Below are 12,112 nucleotides of genomic sequence, written 5' to 3'. Positions count from 1 at the left end.
TTAAGAAGTGAAACCCAAGGTATGTAGAAACAAAGGAGAACCAACCTTTGGTGCAACCAACTCCACGGAAACACCAAAACACCAAAAAAAAAAAAAGTAAAAGAAAAGCCCAAATCCATGGCATAAAAGCTACATAGGAGGGACAGATGCACAGTCCTCGGCTTATGATCACAATTGTGCCCAGTTCAAGAGAGAATTCTCTGCCCAAGGCAATTATAATTTTAATGCACACTGCACAATACAAGTAAGTATGCACCAGTAAGCAGCTGAGTTTTGGTCACATAATCATGGCGGTGCTACAAAGCTCACATGCCGTTGTAACTCTGAATGGCCACTAAATGAACTGTTGCATGTTGAGGACTACCTGCATGTGGAGTTGGATGTTGGTGGAGGCAAAATAAATGACTCAGTTAATAGACTCATACGTTGGTCTACTACATGCATATCCTTTAATTATGAATAAGAATCTTCCCAAACTAGATTGAAAGCAAAAAAGCTGAAAGTACACGATGGATGAAGAAAATGTGAAAAGGAATGAAAATTGCAGATAGAAACATAAGGAAAAATGTGAACCTGAGTTTAGCAGTGATTCATGGAAGCAAGTGTGAGCGCAAGAGCTTTCAAGTCTTCATGATTTATGTCTGAAGAATATTCCTTTGGTTTTGGCCTATTCTGAAAAATATCTCCCTCCCTCCCTCTGATTGTAAATAGAGATTAATTGGGGTTTTTCATAATAGGACAGAAACAAAAGAATATTTTTCAGACCTGGACGTGGAGACTGACGTTTTTGAGCTCACAGTTGATGAATCACAGGTAAACTGACGTTTAAACGTTTGCATGTTTATAGACCTGCGTGTGTCTAGTTGCCCTCCTTTCCCACATTTCCTTCACTTTCATTCTTCACTGCACCTTAAGCTGGTCTCCAAACTGCCAATTTTCACTTCTAGTAGCCATCAGATTGATTGGTTGACTTACTTCAGAGAGCTGATCAACTCAGTAAGACTCTGGATAGCATGCAACATTAAAAACCAACATTAAAAACAACAGAAACAAAAATAATAAGGGAGGTATAGAAACATAGAAACATAGAAGTCTGACGGCAGAAAAAGACCCCATGGTCCATCTAGTCTGCCCTTATACTATTTTCTGTATTTTATCTTAGGATGGATATATGTTTATCCCAGGCATGTTTAAATTCAGTTACTGTGGATTTATCTACCACGTCTGCTGGAAGTTTGTTCCAAGGATCTACTACTCTTTCAGTAAAATAATATTTTCTCATGTTGCTTTTGATCTTTCCCCCAACTAACCTCAGATTGTGTCCCCTTGTTCTTGTGTTCACTTTCCTATTAAAAGGAAATGTCCCAGAGGGAATCATTCAAAACAAGAGGAGAATCCTTGAAAGAGGGTCACCGCCCTCAACAAAATCAAATCCTGGGGAAAGGTCCAAAGTTTGGGTAATTTTGAGGAAACACTTTCTGATATAGGCCACTGCAACCTCATCTCGATGGACGCGTCAGTTTACTATTTGAAACCATCGTCTCTGATGCCTTTTTACACCCTTGCTTTGGAACTTGCTTTTTAAAAGAGATTTATTGAGGAGGGGTTTTCTTTTAAAAAAAACCTAGGACCCAGCTGTCCTCTTCTGCACCTATGGCCTCCACCAAAGGAAATTCCCAATAGGACATCAATTTTTCTGCAAACCGACAGACGTCCTTCTTACCTGCACTGCTTTCAATTGCTGGGTCTGCAGGACCGACGACTGGTTTGTGGCATTTACCAGCTGGCATCCTGAAGTCAAGGCGGAGACCCCAATGACCGGTTTCACCTCTTGCCTTCCTGCAATTGTGACCACCTTGAATTGCTGGGTTGGAATCTTGGAATCACCTGCTTGTAATTGCGACGTGGTCTTTTGAGACTGGGGCAGCTGGTTGTGGGGCAGCGCTAAGACAATTGGTTGTCCAGGCTTGCCCAGAGTTGTGACTATGAGTTTTTGACCCTCCTGCTTTATGGCCTGTTTGCCAATTGCTTTGTTAAGAATAATTTGACTGGCGGACAGAGAGACGGGCGTCTGGGTGCCCAGCTTCTGGAGGCTGCTTTGAAAAGAAGGTTGCGCAGTCGCGCCGGCCTCAGATTTCACGAAGGCAGAATTGTCAGTAGCGGGGCTGACACAACTGCTGGGCAACGTGACGGATTCCGTAGGGGCTGATGGCGTGGCGGTGGTAGTGTGGTCATCAGCAGAGCTTACGTTTGCTATACCCTCCAGTTCTGTTTCCATAGGAACAGGGTCACCCACAATTACAGCCTCAATGTTCTCGTCTTCCTCCAAAGTTAGGCCGGTGTCCATGATCTCTTCCGGGAGCAAGCTGCCCGCTTCTGCTGACACGACCTCCATCCTTCAGATGTTGACGGTAGGTTTAACAGGAGCCACTGCAGTGATATTTTTAAAAGAAATGTTCAATTTCCATGGTCCACCAAACTATGTAACTTGAAAAATTAGATGTATCACACCTGAACAGCTATATAACTGTGGAAGTGACTTATTAGCAACTGTGCGTAAATATACCATTACTTTCCCCTCACCCCCCACACACAGTACAAATGCTAATAAGAATACTTACTAGTTATATTGAAAGGGTTATTATACTTCAGAAACCAGGATCATGAATGGCAAACCAGGACAATCCCAGTTCTAATCACTTATTAGACATAAATATAGTGAATAATCAACAAGAATATAATTTTCAGCTTCAGCCACTGAAGAAAACTCCACTCTGGGGGAGTTTTCTTCCCTTCGTGTCATAGCAATGGCATTTAGACTTATATACCGCTTCATTGTGCTTTTACAGCCCTCTCTCTGTGGGTATCAGCACATTGCCCCCAACAATCTGGGTCTTCATTTTAATCAACCTGGAAGGATGGAAGGCTGAGTCAACTTGAGTGGTGAGATTTGAACCGCTGAACTACAGCTAGCAATTAGCTGAAGTAGCCTGCAGTGCTGCCCTCTAACCCCTGCGCCACCGCGGCTCTTCATTATTCATGTTTTAATGCTGCAAAACTTCCCATCAGCAAAAGCACGACATATATTTGTGGGTGGAAGACATTTTGATTTTCCATTGCATAGGGAGATGATGGTTAACCCTTTATTCACCAAAAACGAACCATGGCCAAAGGGAATTTGCTTTGAAATAGCCTCCTTTGCTAACAACATGAGCCTTCTTCGTTATACCAAAACACTGGGCTGACAGGGTTTCTGTTGGAAACGACAGCAAGCAGGGACAGGCTATCCCATCATTTCTCAATAGCAAACTCTGTGTACAACAATATTTATAGATCTATTCAAACCCTCCCAGTGGCACCAGAGCCGAATGAAGAGACTTGGGTGTGTGTCCCCCTCCCCCCGTGGCAAACCAAAGAAGCAATATCAATTTCTGTAAAATAAAACACGTATTACAGTATTATTGTTATCCAGCTTTACAGAAGCAAAGTATGGTAAATAATGTGGGGAATTCATAATTAAACTCAATATTATGATGAAAGTAGGGAGGGTACAAAATGCTTGGCATGTGGGTATTATGTCTAGATCGGACATTGGTGCTATGGACCAGTGTCACTGATATTGTGAAATAGAAAATACTTCTAATTACCTGAATGTCTTTTAAATTCCTGCTGCTTCACATCGGTGCACCTCCGAACACATCATCGTGCAGCACCATGTGCTAAAGCTGCAAAAGACAACGGAGTCTGTTATTTTCAGATCCATCCTAGTTTGAGAGAATGCTATACTGCCAGAGAATTTTCCTTCACTATATGTTTGTATGTATGTTGTTTGTTTATTTGGCCAAGGCCAATTATAGACATACAACGTTGACACCCTCCCATGGGGTCTGAAGGCAGAAGGGCCCTGAATGGGAAACAAAAGGCTTCACTTCAGAAGATCCTGGCAAGACCGGGGGGGGGGGGGGGGGGCTTTAGGTTGGAGGGTCTTCTGGATCTTTGGTGCTCTCGGTGGGGTTACATTGCCCTAAGCAAAGTATATCAACGTTTCTTGCAAAAATCAAAACCAGAAGCACACACAGATGATTGATTCAGCTGGGTTCATAAACTTCTTTACAAACATAGTAACAGATGAATTTACAATACCACAAGCAGTGTTCCTCTTCAAGCAGAGAACAGTTAGTTTCATTTCAGCAGAGTTCAGAGTGAACAAGAGAGCAGAGTGGACTGAGCCATGCTTTCAGTTTCAATTCTCTGCACAGACTCAGAAGTGGCTGACTCCTATTGGCTGAGTTAGTTGCTGTGCCTATTCACTGGCTAACTTTGTCAAGGTGGCTCACCTGAGCATGAACATTCTAACCAAGGGCACTTCTGGAGGTCTTTCTGTCCTCCCAACTCCTGCTCAAGGGGCAGAGGAGGGCCATGATGCAGCTTTGTATTGTCGCCACAGGTGCCCCTTTCCCAATGGACTACTGCAGTGTGCTCTACACAGGGCCACCCCTTCAAAAGAATCCAGAAACTTCAGCTGGTGCAAAATGCAGAGGCCCTGGCAGTTATGTCTAAAGAAATTCCCAACCATCCAGGTCGTGGTTGTCCCAAAGGAACTTCTTCCAAAGGCAAAGTGGATTTTTTTCCCCCTTTCAAAACATTTCGCTTCTTATCCACAAAGCTTCTTCCATTGGAAGCTAGAAGCAGTTTCAGTTAGAACTTAAGAAACTTCTTGAATGAGAAGAAAAAACAGGAGAATAAAGTAGAGGAGAGGAAAAGGGGGGGGGAGAAAGGAAGAGGATAAAGACCTGTGAAAGCCCAGTTGCCTTTTGGAAAAAGCATTTTTAAGACCCTGCCAGCGACGTGGGCCCCGGGACTGCACATGCGGTGCCTCTGGTTCAGAGCTGAAATGGGGGCCAGTTTTCTTCTGGGTCCCATTCAATGTGCTGGCCATGACCTTTTAAGTCTACGTGGCATGGGGCCACGTTATTTGATGGATGTGTCTGCCTAGGAACATCCATCCATCCATCCATCATATCAGGGTCCAGCAGGAATGCCCGTTGTGGGTCCCTTCAGTCGGGAAGTGTGTCCGACAGGACCTGGGAGGAAAGCTTTGTCCGCCATTGCCCCCGACCTGCGAAACACCCTCCCCTACAAGGTGAGCCCCGCCCCCACCTGCTCCAGAAGGCCAGTCAAACGTGGATTGACCCACCAGCCTTGGGAGCCCAGGACACAGGCACAACCACAACTCAGCCCCCAAATTCTCTGGTGTTAAGTAAGACGTTTGTCAAGTGGGCTTTGCCCCATTTTATGACCATTTTTGGCCACAATTTGTTAAGTGAATCACTGCAGTTGATGAGTTGGTGGCCCAGTTGTTAAGTGAATCTGGCTTCCCCAATGACTCTGGTCATCACAAAAGGGGGTCACATGACTCTGGGACACAGCAGCAGTCGCTAGTATGAACCAGCTGCCCCTCATCCAAATTTTGATCACCCAATCACGTGGATGCTCCAAAGGCCCTAACTGTGAACACCTATAACTTTCAGTGGTCACTAAACAAAGTTGGGAACTATCTGTGGAGCCTCCTAGGTGGTTCTATGATAGTCAATAGAAAGAACTCTCGGTATGTTTTGCCATCATTTTGCTTTATTTGTTGTTATCTTTAAAAAATATATATTCAAATTGTTTTAATGGGTTTCCTATATTTTTATTGTTATTATGTATGTGGACCAGAGTAACTGTATCAGATGGGTGGCTAGCCAAATGCAAATAAATAATAAATAAATAAATGTTCTGGAAACCATTATAAAAATCTGGAGTTTTATTACCTGTGTGACAGTCTTGTACTGAAACACTTTTAAAAAACAAAGATTAAAAAGCAAACCCCGCCATTAAGAGTTATTGGCAGTTGGGCAGCATACAAGTTCAATAAATTATTAATTTATTAAAAGATTGCACCAGTAATACAGATTCAGATATGAACCACAGCACTAATTATTGAAAGAGTACTTCAAATACATTTCTGTAGAGAAATATGTTTCATACGTGCACATGGTTAATGAGGTGAATCTGGGGAACAAAGTGAGGATCATAATTTCTCAAATGAAAATTATGACCTCGTAAAGATTTCAGAGCAGCTCATCCAAGCACCAAGAATAGTTCATTGCCCACAGTGGTCAATTTGCCACCAAGCAGACCTGTGAATCTATTCCAATTGGGGTCAGCTTTGAGACTTCATGCTCAAGCTCATCGATGTCTATTTATTTATTTTATGAATTTATTACATTCCTATGACACCCATTTCACCTAAGTGAGTCTGGGCAGTTAACATTCAGAATATACAAGGTTTCCTGGGAAATAAGACCTTGTTATATATTTTTTTGAACCCTGAAATAAATGCTTGGCCTTATTGCCATGCGCTCAAAAGCCCAATTGAGCTTATTATCAGGAGATATTTGGGAGGAACAAGTTAGTGGGTTTTTTAATGTAAACATCATATTTGGGTGTATTTTACTTAAGATTAGCCCAATATTACATATACTGTATTTTACTGTTGTTTACTTGAGAATCTAATCTAATTGAGATAGGTTTTGAGATTTTAGGCTTAGCACAGGTAAAAAAGAGATTGTATAGTTTTTGAAAATGTAAAAGTATTTTACTTACAAATATATCACATATCAAAAATGGGCAAGTAATCTGCAGATTATGCTGGTTTCAATTTTATAGCATACAATATAAAGCTTATACAATGACCTAAACATAAACAATTCTCCTGTACTTCTGCCAATTTTTTTAAAACAAAAGTACCTAGAATTCAAAACTTATCAGTTATTTTCTACATAGATTGAAATGCCTTATATTGTATATTAAATAATTTGCAATGTTTATATTTGTGTTTTATGTACTACTAAGAATGTGGCCTTTTGAATACAACTGTAAAAGAGGAAGATAGGAAAGAATCCCTTGTATACATTATCAGGTATTTTATTTCTAATATATCACGTGAACATATCATTTCTAGTTATTATGGGGTATAAAATTATAACCTTTAAACACATTATAAGATCTATAAAATAGAGCTACTACAAAGTTCAAAGCTGTGGAAGAGCTACAGATTCATAGAAAAATGATTGTACCCTGAAATAAGCTAAACAGCAATGGTGAGATTAATTTGGGCGCTTTAGGATTGAGCTGTTAAATAAAAATATTTTTTTCTTTCAGAGGCATTAGGTGAAATAATAGGACCTGTCCCAAATCACCCTTGGTAGCCACGGCCTCCTATTAAAAAGAGGAGAAAACTCTTTTTTCCCCTAATAACTTTCCTTTTACCAGTTCATTTACTGACTGCCAGCTGAGCTTTCTTCACTTTTCAAAAGTTAATGAGGATTTAAAAAATAATGATCGTACTTTCTTTTATTTATGGTAAAGATGAAGAGCCAAACCCAGGTGGGAGCTTTCGCGGGGGCTAATGAAGAGAGAGGGGGCTTTGGAAACACGCCCATTCAACGGGGGGGGGGGGGAGAGCAGCGCCGAGATTCGGTTTATTTAACAGCCCGTGGTGTGTCCCCCCCGCAAGCCCCTTTAATGGACTCGTCTTCTCCCCTAAAGGCTGTGGCCGAATGCCGCCTCCCCCGCCCCGCCCGGCCTCGCCTCCCCAGCTGAGCCAGGCGAGGGAACCGGGGCCTCCCCGGGAAGAGAAGAAGGCCCCGGAGCCCCCGCTCTCTTTCCTGGCGGCGCTTCCGGGGGGAATGGAAGCACCTGCGCCCGCCTCCGGCCTCCCGAGCTCCGGGCGCCCCCCGCTCACCCGCTCCGGCAGGCAGCCGCGCGTCCTTCCAGGCGGGTCGGCGGGGAAGGGGAGCTGCCTGCCTGGCCTGGAGGGAGAGGCCGCCGGGGGGCAGAGCGCGTCTCTCGGGCTGCGGCGGCGCCGCTTCTGGGACGTCAAGGGCCGGGAGAGGATTTCGAAAGATCCGCCATTTTCACCCCGTCATCCCCTCCTCGCAGCCCCAGCGCCGACGCCAACCCCGCCGGCCTCGCCTCCCGCCCCGCCCCGCCAAGCCCGCCCACCGCCGGGAAGGAAAGGAGGGCCGGCCGGGAGCACCCCGCACCCACGGCGGGCGGGACGGAGCGGAGGCCCTGCGGCCCCCACGGAGCACGGAGGGCGCAGCCGGAGGGCGGGAGACTCGCTCCGGGGACGCCACCCGCGCCGGGGGTCGGGCGGCCGCCTTCCGAGGCCCCGCGGCACCTTAACAGGCCGCCGGGAAAGCAGCGGGTCTCCTACGGGCAGGCGAGGCTCGTGTGGGAAGGGCGCGGGCGGCCCAGGGGCTGGCGGGGGGATCGGGGCGCAAAGGCCTTTTCCACCGGAGGGCGGGGGGTGTGCGGGGGGGGGGGGGCGAGGGGTCGGTGGGAACAGAATCTGCCCTTGAAGGTCTCGGCAGGTGTCGCGGGGGTAGAAACACCAGCCCACCGTGTCCCCAAGAGGCCCCTGGACTTTCTGGTTTCCCTTTGGAGCTCCGGATCTGGAGAAGCGTCTACAAAGCCCCGGGCCCCCTTGCGAGAAAGCCCCTTTGGGACCACCGGGAATCTCCCTAGGCCAACAACTGTGTACACAGCATCTCAGAAAATATTGACCAGGGTCACCTGCAAAATTCTCAAGAACCAAAAACTAAGGCAAAAGGGGAGACAACAAAGAATCACAGAGCTTGGGTGCACTAACGGTACATATCTACTCAGAAATGAAGCTGGCAGATAACAACAACAACAACAACAACAACAACAGAGTTGGAAGGGACCTTGGAGGTCTTCTAGTCCAACCCAACTAGTCTTCTAGGAAACCCTACACCACTTCCATGCCAATTTGCATTAAAAGTTTGAGCCTTGGATTTCTTTGAATGACAGACACTGCTTCCACAAGCAATTAGCACACCTCCTAATAGTCAGTTGAAAATGGCACTGCACAATGACAGACGTCAAACCCATGAATGCATTCAAGTCTGTGAATCACAAGAAACATTGCAAAGCCAATGCTATGTACACAACTAAGCACAAGCATAAATAGTGGGCACACACTTTATACTAGCAATAAATATGTGATTCTCAGTTGTTGCCAAATTATAACAATTTAACATCTGGCAAAGTTATGTTTCTCTTCTATATACAGTATTAAGTTATCCACACAATCTTGCCAAGCCATTGACTGCAACAATTGTATAACCAGAAAATTTTGTATATGCTGACATTATTGTATAATTTTAGCAGTCATAATAATGTAATCTGAACACCATTACCTACACCCAAAATAGGATGGAAGCCTGATTCCCTTTCCTGCATTGGCATCAATCCAGAGAGAACAAAATCGACCCCACCAGGAGAGACTATACCGACATGCAGCTCTAGGTGGCGCTGTGGAGCTCTCGGTGCTGCCTGACCTTGGTCGCCTGCTTGCTTGGTGGCGCTTCTGCTCATGCTATAAAAGCCTGCATGTATTACAATTCTATCATAAATGTTTTGTTTTTGAATACTCCCTCCCCTTCCTACTCTACCCCACCCCCAACCCTTCGTTGTGTCCCCCTTCCCCCCAATCCCTTTCTTTGTTTTTAATTATATTTGTAAATAAATAAAGTATATTTTCAAAAAAAAAAAAAAAAGCCTGCAAGCAAACAACTAACCCCAGACAGCACCAAGGACTCCCCCACCCCACCCACAAATGCTTTATGCTAAACCTGAAAAGCTAACAACCCCCTGAGTTTTGTAGTCTCCATGGCCTCCACGTTCCACTCCACTGAATTGTCACCTACTTTTTCATGTCTGGTTCCTGGCACATCAGCAAGAGGACAAGTGCAGCCCTTGGACTTAAAAAAATACACAGCAGCCTTAGAAGTACTCCAGATTTACCTCAACTTCCCAACATCATTTTACTGTCAACATAGGAATAAAGCAACTTATTAGACAACATTCATAGTGATTTTCAAATATATTTCACACAGTCTTCCACTCACCCACAGCGTGTACATATTTTACCGGTATATATCTATAGATTATAGATGATGGTATATTGGCTTATCTATTATTTTCTGAGGAATGGATAATCAGTTTCAGACAATGCTACTAATTCTATAGAACTGAAATGTAGTTGCCCAATCTAAGAAAAAGACATCCATTTAGGATAAGAACAAATTAAGACTCCTTTTATAGCAAATAAAATCTCTCTTTTATTATTTTGTTTTCTGAATCCTGATTAGATAATAAAAATAAAACAAGACATGGTACAGTAATGGAAGCAAGAATTGTCTGCAAAGCCAGACAAGTATAGAAAAAGGTAATAAATGTTGAGAGTGCTCATTAGGTTTCCTTAACTTCCTTTTTCTTACCTAGTACGCCCAGGATGTGCCTTTTATTGTTTTATCTATATATGAAACACAAAGAAAAATAGAAATGGGAAATTAGGGGAGGGAAAGAGAAGGAAAGAAATTTAAGGTAAAATTTAATCTAAATTTTCATACATTGTTTTATTATATGTTGTAAGCTGCCCTGAATCCTTGGAGAGGGGTGGCATAAAAGTCTAATAAATAAATAAAATAAGAATAGAATTAGAATAGAATAAAGAATATAGAATAGAATGACAGGACAGGTATCACTACCATCTGCATGCTAAACAATATTTATATTAAACTTTTTTCTTCCCTTCCAACTTTAGAAACATAGAAATATAGAAACATAGAAGATTGATAGCAGAAAAAGACCTCCTGGTCCATCTAGTCTGCCCTTATACTATTTCCTGTATTTTATCTTAGGATGGATAGATGTTGATCCCAGGCATGTTTCAATTCAGTCACTATGGATTGACCAACTACATCTGCTGGAAGTTTGTTCCAAGCATCTACTACTCTTTCCTCATGTTGCTTCTGATTTCTCCCACAACTACCCTCAGATTGTGTCCCCTTGTTCTTGTGTTCACTTTCCTATTAAAAACACTTCCCACCTGAACCTTATTTAACCCTCGAACATATTTAAATGTTTCGATCCTGTCCCCCCTTTTCCTTCCGTCCTCCAGACTAGACAGATGGAGTTACTGAAGTCTTTCCTGATGCCTTTTATGCTTAAGACCTTCCACCATTTTTGTAGCCCGGCTTTGGACCATTTCAATTTGATCCATTTCTCTTTTTGTAGCTGAGGTCTCCAGAACTGGACACAGGATTATTCCAAGTGGGCTCCCACCAGCGGGATCACAGCCTCCCTCTTCCTGCTTGTGATACCTCTAACTTTCCCCCCAAAAAGAAAAAGAAATTTCCGACCAAGTTATTATCGTTTTTTACAGTCTCGTTCGGGGTTTGGTTTTGGAAGAAGCCAGGCAAATATTCTGTATGGGTTCCTCCTTTCACAGCAGGGGGGAAAGTGCCTCACCTCAGAACAACAACAACAACAACAGCAGCAGCAGCGAGGGTCAAAGTCTCGCCCGCCGTCCACCCGCAACCGTCGCTAACAGGGCGAACCCGGGGGGGAAACCCGCCTCCCCCCTCAAAGTCCCCCTCCTCTCTGCCCCCCCCCCCACCGGCCCCGAGCGGAGGCCTTTGGCCCTTTGGCCCCCCGTGAGGCGGAGACGGGGACCGCCGGGCGTGCGGCTCTCAAAGAAGGCGCCGGCTGCGTCTCCCATCCCGGGTCCGCACCGAGGGCGGGCGAGCGGGCAGGCAGCCGTCCAAGCGTTCGGGATTCGCCGTTACGACCACCCGCTGCCCCCTCCCCCCTCCCCTCACACACACACACACACACGCACCTCGCCTGCCGGGGGGCCGCGCTGGCTCCTTCCCCCGTTTGTTTTTCTTTCCGCCGGGTTCGCTTCCGCGCGCCGCCGCCCGGCCACCTCAAGCAGCCGAGCGCCGGCGTCAAGGGGGCCGCTCCGTGGCTCGGTTCAAAATCACGCGCCTCGCGCCATCCTGACGACGCCGACTACGCCGACGTATCCCATAATAAGGCCGGCTCGCGGCGCCCTTGACAACCCGTGCGTCTCTGTCTCTCTCTCTCGCGCGCGCGCGCACACACCGCCCCCTTTACGGGGAGCCTCTCGTCATTCCCCTCTGCGCTCCATTCTCCCGCCCTTTCCCTCCTTCAAAGCCTTTTCATACACACCCCG

General features: G+C 45.3%; 1 protein-coding gene across 6 annotated transcripts in view; it reads right to left on the bottom strand.

Moving 5' to 3' along the window:
- LIN54 (lin-54 DREAM MuvB core complex component) overlaps nucleotides 1-12,110 on the bottom strand; it is a 29,844-nt gene extending 17,734 nt beyond the window's left edge. The window contains exons 1-4 of one of the 6 annotated variants that reach the window (XM_070758106.1): nucleotides 11,756-12,110; nucleotides 10,353-10,387; nucleotides 3,648-3,725; nucleotides 1,724-2,430 (exon numbers count right to left, since the gene is read on the bottom strand). In XM_070758106.1, the coding sequence (XP_070614207.1) occupies nucleotides 1,724-2,395 (672 nt within the window). In that variant the 5' untranslated portion in view covers nucleotides 2,396-2,430; nucleotides 3,648-3,725; nucleotides 10,353-10,387; nucleotides 11,756-12,110. Of the gene's footprint in view, nucleotides 1-1,723; nucleotides 2,431-3,647; nucleotides 3,726-7,789; nucleotides 8,030-10,352; nucleotides 10,388-11,755 lie in introns of those variants that run through there. The other 5 variants (XM_070758110.1, XM_070758108.1, XM_070758105.1 and 2 more) reach the window with 5 other exon arrangements.
- Between the last annotated feature and the right edge of the window lie 2 nt (nucleotides 12,111-12,112).

The sequence above is a fragment of the Erythrolamprus reginae genome, chromosome 7 (genome assembly GCF_031021105.1).
Source record: "Erythrolamprus reginae isolate rEryReg1 chromosome 7, rEryReg1.hap1, whole genome shotgun sequence".
NCBI classification, from domain to species: Eukaryota; Metazoa; Chordata; class Lepidosauria; order Squamata; family Dipsadidae; genus Erythrolamprus; species Erythrolamprus reginae.
This window is presented reverse-complemented; position numbering and strand designations above follow the sequence as displayed.